Here is a 22,848-nt window from a genome sequence, read left to right on the forward strand (position 1 = left end):
GTGTGACAGGCACGGTGAGCACCATGAGCACTCAGAAAGGGGGGGGCAGTAGTTAATACCCATGTGGTGATTCTTCACGGTTCAGTCAAATGTGGGGAGGACCACTCACTTCTTAACTCCCTTCCCACTTCCTGCATCTGTGTCTTAGATGATGTCTTCAGAAGATGGTCATGGGACATGGTTTAAAATTATTGTGTAGTAATTCAGCAGTAATTATTGTGTAGTAATTTGCAGCCAAAGATGGAAAAGCTCTATACAGTCAGCAAAAATAAGACTGGGAGTGGGCTGTGGCTCATGAATTCCTTATTGCCAAATTCAGACTTAAATTGAAGAAACTGGTGAACACCACTAGACCATTCAGGTATGACCTAAATCAAATCCCTTATGACAATACAGTGGAAGTGAAAAATAGACTTAAGGGACTAGATCTGATAGACAGAGTGCCTGATGAACCATGGATGGAGGCTCGTGACAGGAGACAGGCAGCAAGACCATCCCCAAGAAAAAGAAATGGAAAAAAGTAAAATGGCTGTCTGAGGAGGCCTTACAAATACCTCTGAAAAGAGGAGAAGTGAAAAGCAAGGGAGAAAAGGAAAGATATACCGATTTGAATGCAGAGTTCCAAAGAATAGCAAGGAGAGATAAGAAAGCCTTCGTCAGCGATCAGTGCAAAGAAATAGAGGAAAACAATAAAATGGGAAAGACTAGAGAGCTCTTCAAGAAAATTAGAGATACCAAGGGAACATTTCATGCAAAGATGGGCTCAATAAAGAACAGAGATAGTATGGACCTCATAGAAGTAGAAGATATTAAGAAGAGCTGGCAAGAATACACAGAAGAACTGTACAAAAAAGACCTTCAGAAGCCAGATAATCACCAAAGTGTGATCACTCACACTCACCTGAAGCCAGACATCCTGGAATGTGAAATGAAGTGGGCTTAGGAAGCATCACTACGAACAAAGCTAGTGGAGGTGATAGAATTCCAGTTGAGCTATTTTAAATCTTAAAAGATGATGCTGTGAAAGTGCTTCACTCAATATGCCAGCACATTTGGAAGACTCAGCAGTGGCCACAGGACTGGAAAAGGTCAGTTTTCATTCCAATCCCAAAGAAAGGCAATGACAAAGAATGCTCAAACTACCGCACAATTGCACTCATCTCACACGCTAGTAAAGTAATGCTCAAAATTCTCCAAGGCAGGCTTCAGCAATACTTGCACCGTGAACTTCCAGATGTTCAAGCTGGATTTAGAAAAGGCAGAGGAACCAGAGATCAAATTGCCAACATCTGCTGGATCATCAAAAAAGCAAGAGGGTTCCAAAAAACATCTATTTCTGCTTTATTGACTATGCCAAAGCCTTTGCCTCTGTGGATCACAATAAACTGTGGAAAATTCTGAAAGAGATGGGAATACCAGACCACCTGACCTGCTTCTTGAGATACCTGTGTACAGGTCAGGAAGCGACGGTTAGAACTGGACATGGAATAACAGACTGATTCCAAATAGAAGAGGGAATACGTCAAGGCTGTCTATTGTCACCTTGCTTATTTAACTTATATGCAGAGTACATCATGAGAAATGCTGGGCTGGAGGAAGCACAAGCTGGAATCAAGATTGCCGGGCGAAATATCAATAAGCTCAGATATGCAGATGACACTACCCTTATGGCAGAAAGTGAAGAACTAAAGAGCCTCTTGATGATGAAAGTGAAAGAGGAGAGTGAAAAAGTTGGCTTAAAGCTCAACATTCAGAAAACGAAGATCTTGGCACCCAGTCCCATTATTTCATGGCAAATAGATGGGGAAACAGTGGAAACAGTATCAGACTTTATTTTTCTGGGCTCCAAAGTCACTGCAGATGGTGATTGCCACCATGAAATTAAAAGTCACTTACTCCTAGGACAGAAAGTTGTGACCAACCTAGACAGCATATTAAAATGCAGAGACATTACTTTGCCAACAAAGGTCTGTCTAGTCAAGGCTGTGGTTTTTCTGGTAGTCACATATGGACATGAGAGTTGGACTATAAAGAAAGCTGAGCACTGAAGAATTGATGCTTTTGAACTGTGGTGTTAGAGAAGACTCTTGAGAGTCCCTTGGACTGCAAAGAGATCCAACCAGTCCATCCTAAAGGAGATCAGTCCTGGATGTTCATTGGAGGGACTGATGTTGAAGCTGCAACTCCAATACTTTGGCTACCTGATGCAATGGGCTGACTCATTTGCAAAGACTCTGATGCTGGGAGAGATTGGGGGCAGGAGGAGAAGGGGATGACAGAGGATGTTATGGCTGGATGGCATCACTGACTCAATGGACGTGAGTCTGAGTGAACTCCGGGAGTTGGTGATGGACAGGGAGGCCTGGCGTGCTGCAGTTCATGAGGTCACAAAGAGTCGGACATGACTGAACGACTGAACAACTGAACTGAACTGAATTTCAGCACATCCTCTTTGCTGGTCCTGGGATGTCACATGGGTTTTAAATCCTGTCTCTCCCTCTGCAGTATGAAGTGAAGGCTGCCCCTTCTGCCCACTTGTTGGTTACTGTAACTGTGGACATGCTTTGTAAATGAAAAAGCGGTATGCGAACAGAAAGTACACGGATCCGTTCTTATAGGGGAAGTAGCCTTTATTTCTGTTTACTGTGAACATGACTTCTGTGCTTCAGAACAGGCAAATGTCTTTGCATGTGATCTCAGCGGCCAGATGCATTACTTGTAACTATTAGACCTTTTCCCTTCTCTACTCTGGCAGGTCCGAACTGCAGTCTTGGGCTGCGGCACTGGGCTGCAGGGCAGCCAGGAAGTGACCAGTCTCTGTGGACCACAGAGATTGTGGGGGCTGTGGAACAGATGGCCTGAAACGGGGTGACTTTCCCACATTCCTGGCCTGGTGGCAAAAGCCTGTGATTCCCAAATGATGGGACCCCAGCCTGGTCGTGCTGTGAGCTCACTGACCCCTGTGTGTTTCTGATGCAGATTTATGTCCACCTGAAGGAAGGCGGTGGCCCTGATGGGCTGGATGCACTGAAGAACAAGCCCCAGCTACACAGCATGGTGGCCAGGAGCCTGTGCCGGAACGCGGCCGGGAAGAACTACATCATCTTCACTGGGCCCAGCATCACCAGCCTGACCCTGTTTGAAGAGTTTGAAAAGCAAGGTTTGCCAAGTGGGGACCGGATTGAATGAGGCCCCTCCCCCTTGAGAAGTGTGGAGATGGGGCTGGGGGTTCGGGTGGGTAGCATGGCCCCCAGAATGCCTGATGAGAAAGCCTGAGCCTGAGGGCCTTGCTGCCTGTCTGCCCTGCTTGGCCCCAGAGATGTAGACAGAGACCTGTCTCAAGCTTATGGTCTAGGGGACAGGTCAGTACAGGTTTTCTGGGTGCACTCCTTTGTGTCCTTTGTGATGAGGCCAGGCCATCCAAGGAGTTTTGCTAGCGTTTAATGGGCTGCCATAACAGAGTGCTACAGAGTGGGTGGCTCATACACAGCAGGGATTTATTGCTCCCAGTTGCAGAGGCTGGACGTCCAGGACGGGGTGCCAGCATGTCTAGATGAGGCTGCAGGTTTCTCCCTGTGTCCTCACGTGGGGAAAGGGATGAGGGAATCTGTGGGGCCTCTTTTCTAAGGGCACCAATCCCATTCATGAGGGCTCCACCTTTCCGACCTAATCACCTCCTGAAGGCCCACTTCCAGATACCATCACCTCATCTGAGGTGTTAGGTTTTCGACGTAGGAATTGAGAATGGGGCACAAATATTAAATCCACAGCATCAAGGCACAGCTTCTCCTAAGGCTCTTAGGGAGTCTGAACTCCCCAGTCTGTGAGCTGTCATGTCACCCCTTCCAGTTGGACAGAGAATTGTGTGGATTAATACAGGCAACTGCACAGTGGGCCTCAGAGAGGTGTTAGCTCCCCTCAGTGCTAAGATCCCTGGTTCATTTGTTGAAAAGATTGAGCAAAAGAATTAGGGCTATAGAAGCAGACCCCGGCTGAGTCAGGGAGCCCCGTGGCAGGCTGCATCTATTCTTACTTGGTCCTGCATTTGGGATTTGTATTCTGTTCACTCAGGAAAAACCTAGAACACCCCCACTCAGCTCCTCCAGACACTGAAATTGCAGACCTGTTGCTTAGCAACAGATCTGAAGTCTGGCCTTAAAAACAAACCCTCTCAAGTAATAGGGAGCCCATAGCTGCTGACCTGTGGCCTCAGCAGCTGTGATGAGGCACCCCCTGGGCTGCTGACCTGGGCTGCACCTCACTACTCTGGTTCCAGCAGGGCTCAGGGTTTAATTGTTGAGAGAATTCATTGTGGACAGATCAGACATTGTGAAGCAGGGCCGTGGAAGTCAAGTTGGAGAAAACTGGCCCCAGTGCTCATGAACCCAGCGCCATGTGTCCCCGTGTAAGAGCATGTGGTGAGCACTGGGGCTGCCATGTCCCCTGGCCTGCTTGGCTCCCAGTAGGAGTGTCACGGGCATGGCACGAAACCCCGAGGGTTCCCAGAACTGCGCGAACAGTTTCTGTGGACCCTGCAGGCCCGATGCTGCCTCATCCCACCTCGCCACCTGGACCAAGGGTCCCACTCTCATAGCGTGGGCCTGGTGGGAGTGGTAGGTACAGAGGGCACCAAAGGCTTCCCTGAGACCTGGGCCGCTGGCCTGTGTTCTGGGAAGAAGAGGGCCCTCCCTGCTCAGGGAACTAGAGGATAGAGGAGAATCTTTTAGTGGAAAACAGTAATTAGACATGGAATTTGAGTCTTTCCCTCTCATATGACTCCCTGGGCTCCCCTTGCAGTGCCTGACGGGCGGGGAGGTGGTCTCCATGTTGCCCATGGATGGCTGCCCCCACCCCCAGGGACTCTGCGTTCTCTGCTCTGGTGACCCCAGGAAATGCCGACGGGCAGCCCGGGTTGAAGTCATAGCTGAGAGCCTGGCTGTGCCTCCTGGGCGCATGGAGACTGCTTTGTAACGATAGTCACATGAGAATCGCTATTTTCATAAATAAACTTGTGCACTGCTAGATTCTCTTCTTCTGTTAGAAAAATGCAGCTGCTCTTTGGGTGGTTGTGTTCATCAAGCCTGGTGGGCAATTTTAAACATTATCCTCATTCGTCTGAATTCTCTTCTTGTTTTGAAGACAGATTCTCGTTTGTAAATCTCGGAGTGTGGGTATTTGGATCATAGTGGTGGGAGCCGTGGGGAGCCCCCCTCTTTTGGGCGAGACTGGGCGTGCCCCCCAAGGGTCTGACCGAGGCAGTGGAAGGACAGGAGATCGTGAGAGTCCTTCCACCACAAAAGGTGACAGGAAATTCATCCCCATGACATCGGGGAGACCATTCCCCAGTCTCTAGTCAGAAGGCCCCTTCACGTCTCCTCTGGGCATGGGGAGAAGCGGGCTTCCCTGTGGCTCCCCAGGGGAGCCCATGAGCAGTGAGGACTGGGAAAGACCTTGAGTCCTGGAAGAATTTGGAGAAGCCTCCTTATTTCAGTTGGTCCCTGCTTGCAGGGCTTCTGCTGCAGGCAACATTCTAGAGTTCAGAGGCCCTGCTCAAGCTCTTCCCCCAGAAAACTCCACCACTCACCACCCCCACAAAGCACGTGTCATGTGATGACTCCCCCCTCTGCCTTTCACAGGCTGCACACAGGCGGAGCTTCCCGAAGTGCCCTGTAGATGGCGAGTCTTGGTGAGAGGGGTAGGGTACATAGCTGGTTTGGGCTTAATGATGCCCGTCTCTGCCCGCCCAACCAAGAGCCTGAAGTTCATGTGCATCACGTGAGCTCAGAAGTTCTAGAAGCAGATGGGAGAATGGGTCCACAGGTTCAGCCCTGCACTGGCAGGTCGCAAGCCCCCTGGCCATGAGAACTGCCATCTTACTGCTGATGCTCTGCTTGCCTTAGGTCTTCTGTGTGATCTTAGATGCATACAGAAGTGAGGGGGAGGCAGCACGTCTGGGATGAAAGCTCCCAAATTTCCCATCTCTCCTGGGGAAGCGGGGGAGCCGCCCTGAGGCTGTGCGGTCCCTGTACCCGCAGGGATCTACTGCTGTGGCCTGCTCAGCTCCAGGAAGAGTGACTGCACCGGCCTGCCGCCCTCCATGCTAAGCAGCCCAGCCACACCACCTGCCCGGGGCCAGCACAGCATCCGGATGAAGGGGAGCATGTCCCTGATCTGCTGGTACAACAAGGGGCACTTCCGCTTCCTGACCAATGCCTACTCGCCCGTGCAGCAAGGTGGGCATACTGGGGGCCCCGGGTGGGGCTCTGGAGGCTGGGCTTGACCCCTGCCCCTCTTTAGCTCTAGGCCGTGGAGTGGGTGATGCCTGCTGCTTCTTGCATGGAGGCTGGCCCTCCTGCGCCCACAGGCTGTCAGCGCCCTGGGACTTGTTATATCAGGAGAAGCCGTGAGGCTGGCATTTGCAGATGACCCGAGCAGTTCCCCACATAGGTCCCTAGGTCATACATAGTGTGATAATTGGTTCTGTTGAACAGCATTTACATAATCGCTTCATCACTTAGGATTCTGTGAAAAATCTAGTCTCATGGGAGGAGGGAAAAAGTCAACCATTCTTTTTTTTTTTTTCTGCTTTTTATTTTTTTATTTTTTTTACTTTACAATACTGGATTAGTTTTGTCATACATTGACATGAATCCACACAGGTGTATATGAGTTCCCAACGTTGAACCCCACTCCCGCCTCCCTCCCCATATCATCTCTCTGGGTCATCCCAGTGCACCATTCTTATCTTTTCAATGTTTGTATTTAAGGGAACCCACAGCTCAAACATTATTAAATAGCAGAAAAGAAAATTGCAATGACAAAGGGACCCTTTACAAAAGTACTTACAGCTTCCCTGGTGGCTCAGAATCCACCTGCATTGCAGGAGACCTGGGTTCGGAAAATCCCCTGGAGAAGAGAGCAGCTACACACTCCAGTATTCTGGCCTGGAGAATTCCATAAACAGAGGAGCAGGCCATGGGTTTGCAAAGAGTGAGACATAACTGAGTGCCTTTCACTTTCAGTGTACTTGAAAAGTCCCTTGGGTTCCTTTACATTAAGACATCTTTGTCTTTACTATTGGGCTTCCCAGGTGGTGCTAGTGGTAAAGAACCCGCCTGCCAATGCAGGTTAAGAGATGCCTTAACCTGAGGCGTTAAGAGACGCCAGTTGGATCAGTGGGTCAGAAAGAACCCCTGGAGAAGGGAATGGCAACCCACTCCAGTATTCTTGCCTGGAGAATCCCATGGACAGAGGAGCCTGGTGGGCTACAGTCCGTAGGGTTGCACAGATTCGGACACAACTGAAGCGACTTAGCACGGCAGTCCTTACTATTAAAGAAACACTGCCAAGGAACTCGGGTGTGTATGTAGTGTGTGTATTGCTATGCGTGTATGCATGTGTGTGGTATGTGTGTATATATGTTGTGTGTGGTATTTAGCATCTCTTTTCACTTTTCCCCATCCCTCACCTCCACACACACCTCGTGTAACATTTCAGTGTAGGTTACAGTCAAGGCACATGGATGTTGTTACCCCACTCAGGGGTGTGGGGGTGGGGGTGGCGAAAGCCGACCCATCAGGTTCTGTATCAAGGGCACCTAGAGGAGAGTTTTGGAATTGCCCTGCCAGCTGAAGGATCCGCTTAGGCCTCGGGGCAGGACCAGAGGATCGAAGTATCTTGGAAGGTGTGGGTCTTGGGTATTGGAGTTGCTTCCCACCAAATTATTTTAAGTGATGGCCTCTGAAACGATGTCCCAAAGCAGGAGATTCCCCATGTCCGAACTGGTGCAATGAGGTGGCAGAGAAAAGACTGCATCTGGGAACGGTAGGGAAAAGCCTGCAATAGGGTCGAAAACCCTAGTCTCAAGGACTAGAGCCCTTTAATCAGACACCAAGGGAAGGAGGAAAGAGACTGTTAAGGGGCAAAGACAATAAAATTTTGGGAGGGTTGGTTTTTAAATAAGCTGAAACGAGTATTCGTGTTCATTTCAGTGATACTTTCCTTTTCTAAAGTGTGCGCTCTGTTATTAATCATGAAGTTCCAAATCCTAGACACCCTTAAAAATCTCAAGGTGTGTGTCCACAGCCTGGCCACAGACCGCCCCCCATCTCCAAGCCCCTGAGCCCTCCCTGCCCCGTTAAGGCTTGTGGACACTGTGAGCCCATCTGGGAGAGAGGAGACCCTGGGTATGGCCGAGGGGCTTGCAGAGTAGAGGCTATGATGTTGGCATGCTCCCCACTTGGAGTCCTTTTCCTGGTTTCATCTAAGGGCCTTGCTGCTTAATGGAGATAGTTCTGGTGTGATTGTCCTTCTGCTGTGCTTCAAAAACATGATTTTTTAAACTACCTAGTATTTCATCCTTAGATTGTGTCATAATTCTTTATCTTGTTCCCTATTAATGATCATTTTTTTTTCACAATATGAAGAGTGATATAGTGAAAATTTTCATAGATAAGTCTTCAGGTTCATCTTTGGTCGCTTCCTTAGGATAAATCTAAAAGTTAAACGGTTGTGCTGAAGGGTCTGAATGGTTTTAAGACTCTGATGCTGTGCTGCCAAAAGGCTGTACTTACTACCACTGCAGTGGTCACAAGAGACTGAGATTTCTCCTGCTATACCAACACTGTATTTGTTTTCTTTCCTAAATTTGTCAATAAGATGGCTGAAAATGCTATAAAATTTTAACTATAAATTGCCATGACTGCTGGTGAGGCTGAACATCTCTTCATGTGTTTATCAGCTGATTTTTGATGATTTTGTCATGTTCTTTTAAATTTTTCATTTGAAGTACTTGTCTTAGGAACTTGAAATTTTATGAAAGATTTTATGCCTATAGCAGGTATTTTTATGCACTTGTCTTCCTGTTGCTTTCATTTATGGTCAGTATTTTTAACGTACAAAGGGTTTTCATTTCCACATAGGCACAGCTGTTGAGGGCCTTCCTAGGTGGCACTAGTGGTAAAGAACCTGCTTGCAATATGGGAGACATAAGAGACTGGAGTTCGATCCCTGAGTTGGGAAGACCCACGGAGGAGGGCATGGCAAGCCACTCCAGTTTTTGCCAGGAAAATCCCATGGACAGAAGAGCCTGGTGGGCTACAGTCCATAGGGTCGCACAGAATCAGACTTAACAGGCACGCATTGCTGTTAATCATGCTATTTGTTCTCATGCTTAAAAAAAAACCCTGCTCTGTCCCAAGGCCGGGTAAGTAAATAGTCCACCTGGTTGTTTTATAATGTGATGTTGTGCTCTTTGCACTTGGAATTTATTTTGGTATGTGGCATCAGTCAGGGTGCTACTATTTTTTTTGATAAGTGGCAAAGATTGGTTGACCAAGCAGCCCCACCTGTGTTCCCGAACCATTGATCAAATAATTATTTTTTCCCTACTTATTTTAAATATCACCCAGATGACGGAGTCTCCTATGTTCTAAAGACTGCTTGCCAGCTTTATACTGTCTTCTCTTATGAACATATATGCTCTTGTAAAAGGTGAGCAGAATTTCCCATTTCAGAAAACATGTAACTACTTATGAACATTCTGTTGTTTAGTCACTCAGTCGAGTTTTAATCTTTGTGACCCCATCGACTGCAGCATGCCAGGCTTCTCTGTCCTTCACCATCTCCCTGAGCTTGCTCAAACTCAAGTCCATTGAGTCAGCGTTACCATCCAACCATCACATCCTCTGTCATCACCTTCTCCTCCTGCCTTCAATCCTTCCCAACATCATGGTCTTTTCCAGTGAGTCAGCTGTTTGTATCAAGTGGCCAAAGTATTAGAGTTTCAGCTTCAGCATCAATCCTTCCAATGAATATTCAGGGTTGATTTCCTTTAGGACAGATTGATTGGATCTCCACGCAGTCAAGGGACTCTCACGAGTCTTCTCCAACACCTCAGTTCAAAAGCACCAATTCTTCAGAGCTCAGCCTTGTTTGTAGTCCGGCTCTCACATCCATACATGACTACTGGAAAAACCATAGCTTTGACCTTTGTCGGCAAAGTGATGTCTCTGCTTTTTAATACACTGTCTAGGTTAGTCATAGGTTTTCTTCCAAGGAGCAAGAGTCTTAATTTCATGGCTGCAGTCACCATCTGCAGTGATTTTGGAGCCCTAAAAGATAAACTCTGTCATTGTTTCCATCGTTTCCCCATCTATTTGTGATGAAGTGGTGGGACCAGATGCCATGATCATCTTTTTTTTGAATGTTGAGTTTTGAATGTTAAGTCAGCTTTTTCACTCTCCTCTTTCGCCTTCATCAAGAGGCTCTTTTGTTCCTTTTCGCTTTTTGCCATAAGAGTGGTGTCATCTGCATAACTGAAGTGAAAGAAGAGAGTGAAGTCAGTAAGTCGTGTCATCTCTTTGCCACCCCATGGACTGTAACCTACCAGGCTCCTCCATCCATGGAATTTTCCAAGCAAGAGTACGGGAGTGGGTGGCCATTTCCTTCTCCAGAGGACCTTCCCAACCCAGCAATTGAAGCCGAGTCTCCCATATTGCAGGCAGACACTTTACCACCTGAGCCACCAGGGAATCTGAGGTTATTGACATTTCCCCTGGCAATCTTGATTCCAGCTTGTGCTTCATCCAGCTCGGCATTCTGCATGTTGTACTCTGTATATGAGTTAAATAAGCAGGGTGACAGTGTACAGCCTTGACTTACTCCTTTCTTGATTTGGAACCAGTCTGTTGTACATGTCCCATTCTAACTGTTGCTTCTTGACCTGCATACAGGTTTCACAGCAGGCAGGTAAGGTAATCTGGTATTCCCATCTCATGAAGAATTTTCCAGTTTGTTGTGATCCATACAATCAAAGCCTTTAGCATAGTCAGTGAAGCAGAAGTAGATTTTTTTTTGAAATTCTGTTGCTTTTTCTATGATCCAGCAGATGTTGGCAGTTTGATCTCTGGTTCCTCTACCTTTTCTAAATCCAGCTTAAACATCTGGAAGTTCTTGGCTCATGTACTCTTGAAGCCTAGGTTGGAGAACTTTGAGCAGTACTTTGCTGCTGTGTGAAATGAGTGCAATTGTGCAGTAGTTTGAGCATTCTTTGGCATTACTTTTCTTTGGGATTGGAATGAAAATTGACCTTTTCCAGTCCTGTGACCACTGCTGAGTTTTCCAAATTTGCTGGCATATTGAGTGAAGCACTTTCACAGCATCATCTTTTACGATTTGAAATAGCTCCACTGGAATTCCATCACCTCCACGAGCTTTGTTTGTAATGATGATTCCTAAGGCCCACTTGATTTCACACTCCAGAATGTCTGGCTCCAGGTTAGTGATCACACCACCATGGTTATCTGGGTCGTTATGATCTTTTTCGTGTAGTTCTTCTGTGTTTTCTTGCCACCTCTTCCTAATATCTTCTGCTTCTGTTAGGTCCATACCATTTCTGTCCTTTATTGTGCCCATCCTGGCATGAAGTGTTCCCTTGGTATCTCTAATTTTCTTGAAGAGATCTCTAGTCTTTCCCATTCTATTGTTTACCTTTATTTTGCATTGATCACTGAGGAAAGCTTTCTTCTCTCTCCTTGCTATTCTTTGGAACTCTGCATTCAAATGGGTATATCTTTCCTTTTCTCCTTTGCTTTTTACTTCTCTTCTTTTCACAGCTATTTGCAAGGCCTCCTCAGACAGCCATTTTGCCTTTTTGCGTTTCTTTTTCTTGGGGATGATCTTGATCCCTGCCTCCTGTATGATGTCACGAACTTCCATCCATAGTTCTTCAGCCACCCTGTCTATCAGATCTAATCCCTTGAATCTGTTTGTCACTTCTACTGTAAGGGATTTGATTTAAGTCATACTTGAATGATCTATTGGTTTTCTACTTTCTTCCATTTAAGTCTTAATTTGGCAATAAGGAGTTCATGATCTGAGCCACAATCAGCTCCCAGTCTTATTTTTGCTGACTATATAGAGCTTCTCCACCTTTGGCTACATAGAATATAATCAGTTTGATTTTGGTATTGACCATCTGGTGATGTCCATGTGTAGAGTCTTCTCTTGTGTTGTTGGAAGAGGGTGTTTGCTATTACCAGTGCATTCTCTTGGCAAAACTCTGTTAGCCTTTGCCCTGCTTCATTTTGTACTCCAAGGCCAAACTTGCCTGTTACTGAAGGTGTCTCTTGACTTCCTACTTTTTCATTCCAGTCCCCTGTGATGAAAAGGACATCTTTTTTTTGGTGTTTGTTCTAGAAGTTCTTGTATGTCTTCATAGAACTGTTCAGCTTCTTCAGTGTTAATGGTTGGAACATAGACTTGGATTAATGTGATATTGAATGATTTGCCTTGGAAATGAACAGAGGTCATTCTGTCACTTTTGAGATTGCACCCAAGTACTGCATTTCAGACTCTTGTTGCCTATAATGGCTACTCCATTTCTTCTAAGGGATTCTTGCCCACAGTAGTAGATATAATGGTCCTCTGAATTAAATTCACCCATTTGGGTCCATTTTAGTTCTCTGATTCCTAAAATGTGGGTGTTCACTCTTGCCATCTCCAGTTTGACCACTTCCAATTTACCTTTTTCATGGACCTGACATCCCAGGTTCCTACGCAATATTGCTCTTCACAGCATCGGACTTTACTGTCATTGCCAGACACATCCACAGCTGGGCATTGTTTCCACTGTGGCTCAGCCTCCTCTTTCCTTCTGGAACTGTTTTTCTGCTCTTCTCCAGCAGCATATTGGCCACCTACCAACCTGGGCAGTTCATCTTTCAGTGTCACATCTTTTTGCCTTTTCATACTGAACATTTTAGGGATTGATTTGTTATTCTTTACTCCGGATTCTAAGGGAGAATGAGCGCTCTTTCAGAAAGTGTGAGCCCTGTCATTGTTCAGTTACTCAATTGTGTCCAGTTCATTGCAACCCCATGGACCGCGGCATGCCAGACTTCCCTGTCCTTCACCCTCTCAATGAGCTTGCGCAGACTCAAGACCATTGAGTCAGTCATGCCGTCCAACCCTCTCGTCCTCTGTCATCCCCTTCTCCTCCTGCCTTCAGCCTTTCCCAGCATCGGGGTCTTTTCTAATGATTTGGCTCTTCATATCAGGTGGCCAAAGTTTTGGAGCTTCAGCATCAGTCCTTCCAGTGAATATTCAGGATTGATCTCCTTTAGGATGGACTGGTTGGATCTCCTTGCAGTCCAAGGGACTCTCAAGAGTCTTCTCCAACACCACAGTTCAAAAGCATCAATTCTTCAGCACTCAGTCTTCAGTGTGAGGGTATGCAGGCTCTTTGAGTTACATGCTGTCATTTACCCAGAGTCATCCCCATGAAGAACCAAATCCTTTTTGAGTCTTCCATCTCCCTCTTTGCCCATAGAGTTCACAGTCCATGAGGCTCGTGTGGGTGTGGAATGTTTGCATATCAGATATCAGGTCTGTGTGTTAGGTCTTGACTCATTCATTCAGACTTAGAGAAGGGCAGAAAGGACATCAGCCCAGCCACAAAAAACCTGGAGGAGGCGGAGAGACAGACCCCTGCAACAGGAAGACAGGTAGTTCTGTCATAGGCCCATGTGAACCTACAGTGTCACAGAGGTTTACTCTTAGAATATAGATGTGCAGAGGGTCACACCCAGCCACAGACATACAAGGGTGCACCCAGAGACAACACATTATCCCTGGTTATGACATCAGCAGAGACAATAAATATCACATAACCTCTTGTCAATATTCCAATGTCTAAAACTTTCCAGTCCTCAGAAAACAATATTAATAGGACAGCAATCTCACCCTTTTCATCTTGAGTAGTATCTGAAATCTAAGGTATCACTAGGGAGGAGGCTGGACTGGTAATAACCTTGGAGAAATGCTCAAAGAGACTGACAGAAACCTGGATTTTGAAGCCAGTCTTCTATTTCCAGCTGTAATCCTCATTTAATTTCAAAAGTGTGAAGGAATAGGGAGGAAACTTCTTCTTCCGAGAGGAGGGGAGCAGGCCTCTCACACCTGGGTGAGCAGCCCTGAAGCTACTGCCCTGCCGGTGCTGAGGGCAGCCGGTGGGAACCGCAGGGCCCCAGCCAGCACCATGCCCTCATCCCTGGAGAGTGGACCCGACCCGCTGGGACCCTGCTGCCTCAGAGCGAGGCGTCCCCTGCCTCTGGGAAGAGAGAAGGGAGGGGATTTTATCAGACAGTCTGACCTGCTCATACCCACATGGATCTGGGAAGCCCTAAGGGGGCCTCTTTAGCCCCAGAGGAGGCTGTAGTTGAAAGTCAGGCAAATTAAAATAGAGCCGGCGATGGGAAGCCTCCCTGGGCCATGCACCCAGGCCAGGTGTGAGGTGGGGGTGTTTGCTCACTTGTGTTTGGGGTTGGGTGGTCAGCAGAGGCCCCAGGGCAGGTCCCCGCAGGAAGGGTGCTGTAGAGAGACCGCCCTCCGTGGAGGCGGAGAGCCCAGCCTTGGAGGACCTGCATGTGGCTGCGGCATCCGACAGTAGAGTGTCTCTGTGGAGAGAGGCTCTCAGGATCCGGGCCCCAGGAGCCTCTGACTGGGAGGAGGCCCTGGACGGGCACCATGGTTCTTTGAGGTCTTGAGGCTTTAGAAAGCGTGTTACCTGGGTGCTGCCCAAGCGTCCCCACACCTCCAGAGCTAGCTTCTCAGCCTCTCATAAGATCTCCAGGCACTTCATCAGTGCAGAAAGTCAGTATTTGGGGAGCAGGATTGGGAGACAAAAAACTGTCCTGGTTTAGGGCTGAGTCTGAGCAGATGGACCTGTGTGACTCTTGTCTCCCTCCCCCTCAGTGGGGAGGGGGTGACGAGCCATTTTTACTTCAACTACTGGAGAAGGGAAGGCTACCCAATCTAGTATTCTGACCTGGAGAATTCCATGGACTGTATAGTCCATGGGGTCACAAAGAGTTGGACAGGACTGAGTGACTTTCACTACTCACACATATTTCAGTTCAGTCAGTTCAATCGCTCAGCCGTGTCCGACTCTTTGTGACCCCATGAATCGCAGCACACCAGGCCTCCCTGTCCATCACCAACTCCCGGAGTTCACTCAGACTCACGTCCATCGAGTCCGTGATGCCATCCAGCCATCTCATCCTCTGTCGTCCCCTTCTCCTCCTGCCCCCAACCCCTCCCAGCATCAGAGTCTTTTCCAATGAGTCAACTCTTCACATGAGGTGGCCAAAGTACTGGAGTTTCAGCTTTAGCGTCATTCCTTCCAAAGAAATCCCAGGGCTGATCTCCTTCAGAATGGACTGATTGGATCTCCTTGCAGTCCAAGGGACTCTCGAGAGTCTTCTCCAACACCCCAGTTCAAAAGCATCAGTTCTTCAGCACTTAGCTTTCTTCACAGTCCAACTCTCACATCCATACATGACCACAGGAAAAACCACAGCCTTGACTAGACGGACCTTTGTTAGCAAAGTAATGTCTCTGCTTTTGAATATGCTATTTAGGTTGGTCATAACTTTTCCTCCAAGGAGTAAGCGTCTTTTAATTTCATGGCTGCAGTCACCATCTACAGTGATTTTGGAGCCCCCAAAAATAAAGTCTGCCACTGTTTCCACTGTTTCCCCATCTATTTCCCATGAAGTGATGGGACCAGATGCCATGATCTTCGTTTTCTAAATGTTGAGCTTTAAACCAACTTTTTTACTCTCCACTTTCACTTTCATCAAGAGGCTTTTTAGCTCCTCTTCACTTTCTGCCATAGGGTGGTGTCATCTGCATATCTGAGATTATTGATATTTCTCCTGGCAATCTTGATTCCAGCTTGTGCTTCTTCCAGCCCAGCGTTTTTCATGATGTACTCTGCAGATAAGTTAAATAAGCAAGGTGACAATATATAGCCTTGACGTACTCCTTTTCTATTTGGAACCAGTCTGTTGTTCCATGTCCAGTTCTAACTGTTGCTTCCTGACCTGCATATAGGTTTCTCAAGAGGCAGGTGAGGTGGTCTGGTATTCCCATCTCTTTCAGAATTTTCCACAGTTTCTTGTGATCCACACAGTCAAAGGCTTTGGCATAGTCAATAAAGCAGAAATAGATGTATTTCTGGAACTCTCTTGCTTTTTCCATGATCCAGCAGATGTTGGCAATTTGATATCTGGTTCCTCTGCCTTTTCTAAACCCAGCTTGAACATCTGGAAGTTCACGGTTCACGTACTGCTGAAGTCTGGCTTGGAGAATTTTGAGCATTACTTTACTAGTGTGTGAGATGAGTGCAATTGTGCGGTAGTTTGAGCATTCTTTGGCATTGCCTTTCTTTGGGATTGGAATGAAAACTGACCTTTTCCAGTCCTGTGGCCACGACCGAGTTTTCCAAATTTGCTGGCAAATTGAGTGCAGCATTTTCACAGCATCACCTTTCAGGATTGGAAATAGCTCAATTGGAATTCCATCACCTCCACTAGCTTTGTTCGTAGTGATGCTTTCTAAGGCCCACTTGATTTCACATTCCAGGATGTCTGGCTCTAGGTGAGTGATCACACCATTGTGATTATCTTGGTCATGAAGATCTTTTTCGTACAGTTTTTCTGTGTTTTCTTGCCACCTCTTCTTAATATCTTCTGCTTCTGTTAGGTCCATACCATTTCTGTCCTTCATGGAGCCCATCTTTGCATGAAATGTTCCCTTGGTATCTCTAATTTTCTTGAAGAGATCTCTAGTCTTTCCCATTCTGTTGTTTCCTCTATTTCTTTGCCTTGATCGTGGAGGAAGGCTTTCTTATCTCTCCTTGCTATTCTTTGGAACTCTACATTCAGATGCTTATATCTTTCCTTTTCTCCTTTGCTTTTCCCTTCTCTTCTTTTCACAGCTATTTGTAAGGCCTCCCAAGACAGCCATTTTGCTTTTTTGCATTTCTTTTCCATGGGGGTGGTCTTGATCCCTGTCTCCTGTACAATGTCATGAACCTCATTCCATAGTTCATCAGGCACTCTATCTATCAGATCTAGGCCCTTAAATCTATTTCTCTCTTCCACTGTATAATCATAAGGGATTTGATTTAGGTCATACCTGAATTGTCTAGCAGTTTTCCCTACCTTCTTCAATTTCAGTCTGAATTTGGCAATAAGGAGTTCATGATCTGAGCCAGTCTGCTCCTGGTCTTGTTTTTGTTGACTGTATAGAGCTTCTCCATTTTTGGCTGCAAAGAATATAATCAGTTTGATTTCGGTGTTGACCATCTGGTGATGTCCATGTGTAGTCTTCTCTTGTGTTGTTGGAAGAGGGTGTTTGCTGTGACCTGTGCATTTTCTTGGCACTGAAAGGTCGCAGGTGGCTGCGACCAGCGCACAAAGTGCGACCGAGAAGAGCTACCACACGTCCAAGGTCAGGGGCAGAAGCTGGGAGGACCCCATGCCCAAGATGTGGCGGCCAAGAGGAGTTACCCCACGTCCAAGGTCAGGGGCGGCGGCCGGGAGGAGCTATCCCACACATATTTAAGCAGTGCTAAAATTTCACAGCCCTGCGAACTAATCCCTGAAAACAGTGGCATTCTTCTGCCTCACATGGTGCTGCTGCTGGGGAGGCTGCTCAGAGGAAATGCTGTGTAACCCCCACCACACTTGACCATCTTTCCAGCCCGCACATCACCTCTGGGGGTGCAGTGGACGGCCCCCCCATTCAGGGCAGGTCTCGGAAGACAGGTTATTGGGCACCAGCCTGGAGAGGGCTGACTGATCTCTCTCTGCTTCTCACTCCTGGTCGGTGGAATGTTTCACTCTTGCCGTGACTTTGGTCGTGGCCCTGGGACTCAGTTCCATTTGTGTTAAGGAGGATACGGTGTTTGAAGGCATGTGAGAGAGTACATTTGAGGATCAGTAAAGGGTAAAGGGTTCTGTCCACCGTGGAGGCGTGGCGGAGCCTGGGGTCAGGCGGCTCCTGGTTCTTCTGAACCCTGCCTTGAGCAGAGCAGGTGGGCCGGATCCCTGGCCCCCTGACAGTGGTGGCCACCTCCTTGCACCACTCTCAGACCTGGCGGAAGGAGAGGGAGCCTGGGGAAGGGAGCGGGGGCCTGGGGAAGGGAGCGGGGGCCTGGGGAAGGGAGCGGGAGCCTGGGGAAGGGAAGCGGGGGCCGGTGAGCCCTGGCCTCCGCTCTGCTCTCAGGGCCCCGTCGGATGCTCCAGCCCTGCTCCACTCACACCCGCCTTTGCCATTATCTGCCGCGGGCCCTCCCCTGGTCTGTGCTGCGGATCCATGTTCTTTGCTCACCTGCCCTTGCTTTCCTCAGCTCCCCTGAAGCTTCAGTGATGTTGTTGATAGTGGTTTTTTTCCATCTCCTCCCCTGCTGTCTGTTTTGACAAGCAGACAGGATGGAGAAGAACGTGATCTGAATGGGGGTCTGCAGGGGAGGCTCAGAGGGGGTGTCCCGCCTGTCTCTGCAGGAGTGATCATTAAGAGGAGGAGCGGGGAGATCCCCTGCCCGCTGGCCGTGGAGGCCTTCGCGGCCCACCTCAGCTACATTTGCAAGTACGACGACAAGTACAGCAAGTAAGTGAGCCGGCGCCGGTGAGCGTCGCGGGGGCCTCACTGCCGAGAGCAGGGGCTACCGGGCGATCAGCTGCCCCATCAGCTGACAGATGAAGACCCTGAGAGAGAAAACCCTGAGCCCTCAGCCCGGCGTCCCCCAGGGCCCAGCCACGCGGCCACCCCCACCTCCCACCGCCTGGCTGCCCACACTGTGGCCCTGCCTGTTCCCCTTCCTCCACGTCCGCCGTCAGGCCCGACCCTGCCCGCTATCGTCCCTGAGGCCCTTGCCCAGTGTCCCCTCCGCAGACGGGGCGCGGTCCCTCACGTCAGTGGGTGAACCGTGGTTACTTAGTCGTTTCACGTGTGAGTGTGGGCTCAGGTGCAGTATCACCATGAGTGCACACGTGTGGACCACACGCATGTGCATGTACGTATGCATGCCCCAGTGCTGTCTCCAGGCAGCTCTCATGCCCACATCGGGAGCGGTTGAACCTTGGCCTGTTAACTACTGGGCCTGAACCTCACAATCTAAAACAGGGTGAGACTAACCCAGAGGGCGGTGGGCGTTTTTCTCAGCCCTCCTTGAGGGTCATTGACGTCTCCCAGGCTGCTTGGTGGGGAGGGCAGTGCAGGAACCTGGGCCTCCTGGAAAAGCCCAGAGGTAGAGGGCGCCCCACTCCCTCAGAGTCACTGCAGTGTCTTCCTGGAGCCCTGGCCTGCCTGGCAGCTCACGGGCCTGGGTGGTGCTCACAGGGCAGTCTGTGTGATGGAGCAGACATCGCAGGCTGCCCTGGCTGGGCGCCTCAGTGGTGCTGAGGTTGCTGACCCTCCAACACCCGGCATTTGGGGTGCAGAGACACACATGCCTGCAGAGGGCAGCGGCACAGGGATGGGTCCTGAGGCGGGGCTCTCCAGCAGAGAAGGCTCTCCTGAGGTGACAGCTGTCCTCCGTCTGGGGGAAGGTGGGGTGGTGAAGAGAAGAGCAAGGAGCTGCGGGTGGTCGTGGCAGGAGGGGCTCAGGATGCGCCGCGCTTGTGCAGGGAAGCCCGCAGCCCTGTGTCCTCCTGAGCCCCAGCCACACCACACAGGCCTGGCTCCTGGTTCAGTGGCCCCTGCGGTGACCCACCTCCTCCACCTGATCCTTTCCTAGGGACTATTTTCATCTTAAGTAAAGTTCACGTGCCTGAGCCTCAGTGAGAGCTGTCCTCCCCCCTCCCTGTTCCCCCCTCCCCAGCCTGATTCCCACCCCCACACTCCCGACAGCACCCTGTTGAGCCTGACGAGGCCTTTGGGAATCTCTCCTGCACGGGGCACCTGGGCACCATCTGAGTCAGCCCTTTTTACCCTTCTGTCCTCTTAGGTATTTCATTTCTCATAAACCGAACAAGACCTGGCAACAGGTATTCTGGTTTGCCGTCAGCATAGCGGTCAATAACGCCTACATTCTGTACAAGATGTCAGACGCCTACCACGTGAAGAGGTACAGCCGGGCCCAGTTCGGTGAGAGACTCGTGCAAGAGCTGCTGGGCCTGGAGGATACCTCTCCAAGCCTCTGATGTCCTGGGCGTGGCCCGGGCTAGGTAAGGACCAGGTCCAGGGAGGGGCGGGGGAGCCTGATGTCTGCCCTGCCGGTCAGAGACCCGTGGACGCCCTGTGTGTGGCTGCAGTCCAGGCAGGGTGCTCAGGGCCTCTGGAGGCGCCAGGATGGACCTGGTCAGAGGGGAGCACCATCCGGTCTCCACACAGAGAAGAGCACGGCTTCCCTCCGGAGAGTGGCCACCACCTTGGAGTGAGCACCCTGCAGGTGTGGCCCTGAGCCAGACCTTCCATGCCACCAGCGCAGAGCAGGGCACCCTTGCAGTCCCCCTGGAGGCCACTGGGAGCCCGTTCAGCACAGGGAACCCGGGAGGGCTGCTGCCATCATGGGCTCCAGGGATGGAACGAGCTGGTGAAGATGAAAGATGTCCACGCCATGGTTCAGGTCACGCAGTGTCTGAGGGTGATGGGAAGGGAGCCAGCTGGGCCGTGTGCAGCTGGGATTGTCTGGGGGTATGTAGGAGGGTTTGCCAGTGTTTGCCTCGAGTGGGCAGCTCAGAACAGGGCTCATAGCAGAAGAAACAGCCTGGCATCGCTGAAAGGCAGTGTTGGTATGGAGAGTGGGGCCACTCTGGTGTGTGCACAAGGCACTCCTGCCTGTCCCGGAGTGGCTGGTGTATGGGGAGAAAGACGGTGACAGGATGGCGGTGAAGTGTGATGCTGTTTTTATTTTTAGATATATCTTCAGGTTATTTTCTTACTGTTGCTCAAGATCTTCTGTAAAAGGAAATGTCCCTCTTCTGTCCTCACCCTCTCACCCCACCCTGTTGTGGCTCCTTGCATGATCACGGGCCTGGGCCTGAACCTGGGCCAGAAAGGGTACTTTGCGTCCATCAGACCGTGGGGGCCTGTGGACCTTGAGCTTTGCACAGACGCCGTCACTGGCAGAATTACTTGTTTTGGAAAATACACAGCACGGCTGAGACAAGATTGTCTCTGTGGGTGACCACGCTCTCTCTCTCGTGTGGTCCCTGGGCAGTGCTGGCCAGCCTCACTGCCTGCCTCGTGATGGTGTGACGGGCATTGGCAGACCCCCTGTATAGCTTGGCTGGGTGTGACTCCCAGAGCCTGGGGTCTGCTCATCACCAGCCTGAAAGGCCTCCATGATGAGCAGCTGGCAGCAAGGGCTCTACTTACTTCTCAGAACACCTGGGCCTTCTCTGAACCAAGGTTCACACATCTCCCTGGGAGACCTCCGCTAGGGTGGTCGGCTGGTCTGGCTGTCCCCACAGATAAGAAACGAGTAATTTCTGAAGTTACGTGATCTCCCTTCAACCCAATCTATGTCACCCCCTTATTTTTACAAATGCACACCTCCTCTACTCAGGCTTTGGGATGTTCTTCCTTGTTGTCACTCAGTTAATCACAAGTGTTGCTGGCGGCATGCTCCAGATCACATCGTATCTGTACCCAGTTCACGATGGCCACCTCGCCCTGTGGCTTTAACTCAATGCCACGGATTGTAGGCCAAATTTTAAATTGTGTTTCAAAACACCTTTGCCGTGTCCTTTAATTGGATTGAAAGAACTTTTACCACATGGAGAAATCTATTTTTAATTTGTGATGCTTTTCTACAAGGTCCTCTATTTCTGAGTTTAATGCATTTCCAACACTTAGGGAGACTAATGGAAGCTGATGAATTTTCTTTTCTGTCCAAGTAAGTAAAAGAAAAAATAAAAGTCTATTTAGATGTTGACTCTTTGTTAATACGTGAGTTTGTTTAAAAGGTCAAAGACAAACTCCAGGCTGCTCTTGTGAGTCTTGATTTCGTGTATAATCTTGTCTGTATGATCTTGCCACTCTAGTATCATGAACCAACGAGCAGTTTAGAAGAAAAATCCAGTTGACTGTTGATGGGTAGAAATGCGCATGATGCCCTGTCCTGTGACTGCTTAGTTGTGCTGATAGATGCCTCTGCCATTAGACGCGTCATGCCTGCCTCCACCCGGGTCTGTTCTCTGCTAGGCCGTGTGTCATTCTTAGTCAACTCCAGAGGTGCTGCTGTGACCCATAGTGGGTGACTTCACGTTACCAGGTAATTATAGAGTAATTATGCCCTGTTAGTGCTCTGGTTTTAAGATGGTGGCCCCCTGGTTTCTGATAAATGATTGAGGACCAGCAGGTTAGCTGGGTTTCTGGTGGAACCTGTTGTGAGAGCCTCAGCTCTTGGGTTCAAAGGGACTTCTCTTCTCTTTCTAGGAGGACAAAATGCCAGGCGGCACTGACTAGGAAAGCCTGCAGGGACCTGGACTGCACCCATGGATGGGGTGTGGGGTGACTGGTCAAAAGTCACCAGACTCCCTACCTCCCTGGGTCTGAAGGCTGGCAGGTCCACACTGGACAGGCCCACTGGGAAGCTGGTCATTGTTCTCGACCAGGAAGGGGCCCAGCTAGAGGTTCTCAGGGGAGAGGCTGCCAGCAGGGCCCTGGCAGAGGCTGGGAGGTAGGTGGCCCCCTTCATTCTGTGGCAAACCAGACCTGTGGGAGGTCTTTGCTGCAGGGTCTAGAACGAAAGGGTGGACAGTGAGCTCCCAGCCCTGTCGGGAAAGCACCAGCAGGACTTCCAAGCTTCTCCAGAGAACATCCAATAGCTGAATGCAAGGTAAACTGTTGGGCTCCATGCAGTTTCTGCTGTGTCACATGGCCTCAGCTGTCTTTGGAAGTAGGTAAGGTAATTCTTGGGCTTCCCTGGTGGCTCAGAGGTAAAAAATCCGCTTGCAATGCAGGAGACTGCCTGCAGTGCAGGAGACTCAGGTTTTATCCCTGAATTGGGAAGATCCCCTGGAGGAGGCAATGGCAACCCACTGCAGTATTCTC

The 22,848-nt window shown here is 49.4% G+C and overlaps 1 protein-coding gene across 1 annotated transcript in view; it reads left to right on the forward strand.

The window, feature by feature from the left end:
* Positions 1-19,991, forward strand: part of PGBD5 (piggyBac transposable element derived 5) — a 97,276-nt gene extending 77,285 nt beyond the window's left edge. Inside the window, exons 4-7 of the mRNA XM_052641459.1 lie at positions 2,980-3,160; positions 6,036-6,233; positions 18,351-18,456; positions 19,796-19,991. Of these exons, the coding sequence (XP_052497419.1) occupies positions 2,980-3,160; positions 6,036-6,233; positions 18,351-18,456; positions 19,796-19,991 (681 nt within the window). The remainder of the gene's footprint in view (positions 1-2,979; positions 3,161-6,035; positions 6,234-18,350; positions 18,457-19,795) is intronic.
* Positions 19,992-22,848: the final 2,857 nt, after the last annotated feature.

Source organism: Budorcas taxicolor, chromosome 5 (assembly GCF_023091745.1).
Source record: "Budorcas taxicolor isolate Tak-1 chromosome 5, Takin1.1, whole genome shotgun sequence".
In the NCBI taxonomy this organism is placed as follows: domain Eukaryota; kingdom Metazoa; phylum Chordata; class Mammalia; order Artiodactyla; family Bovidae; genus Budorcas; species Budorcas taxicolor.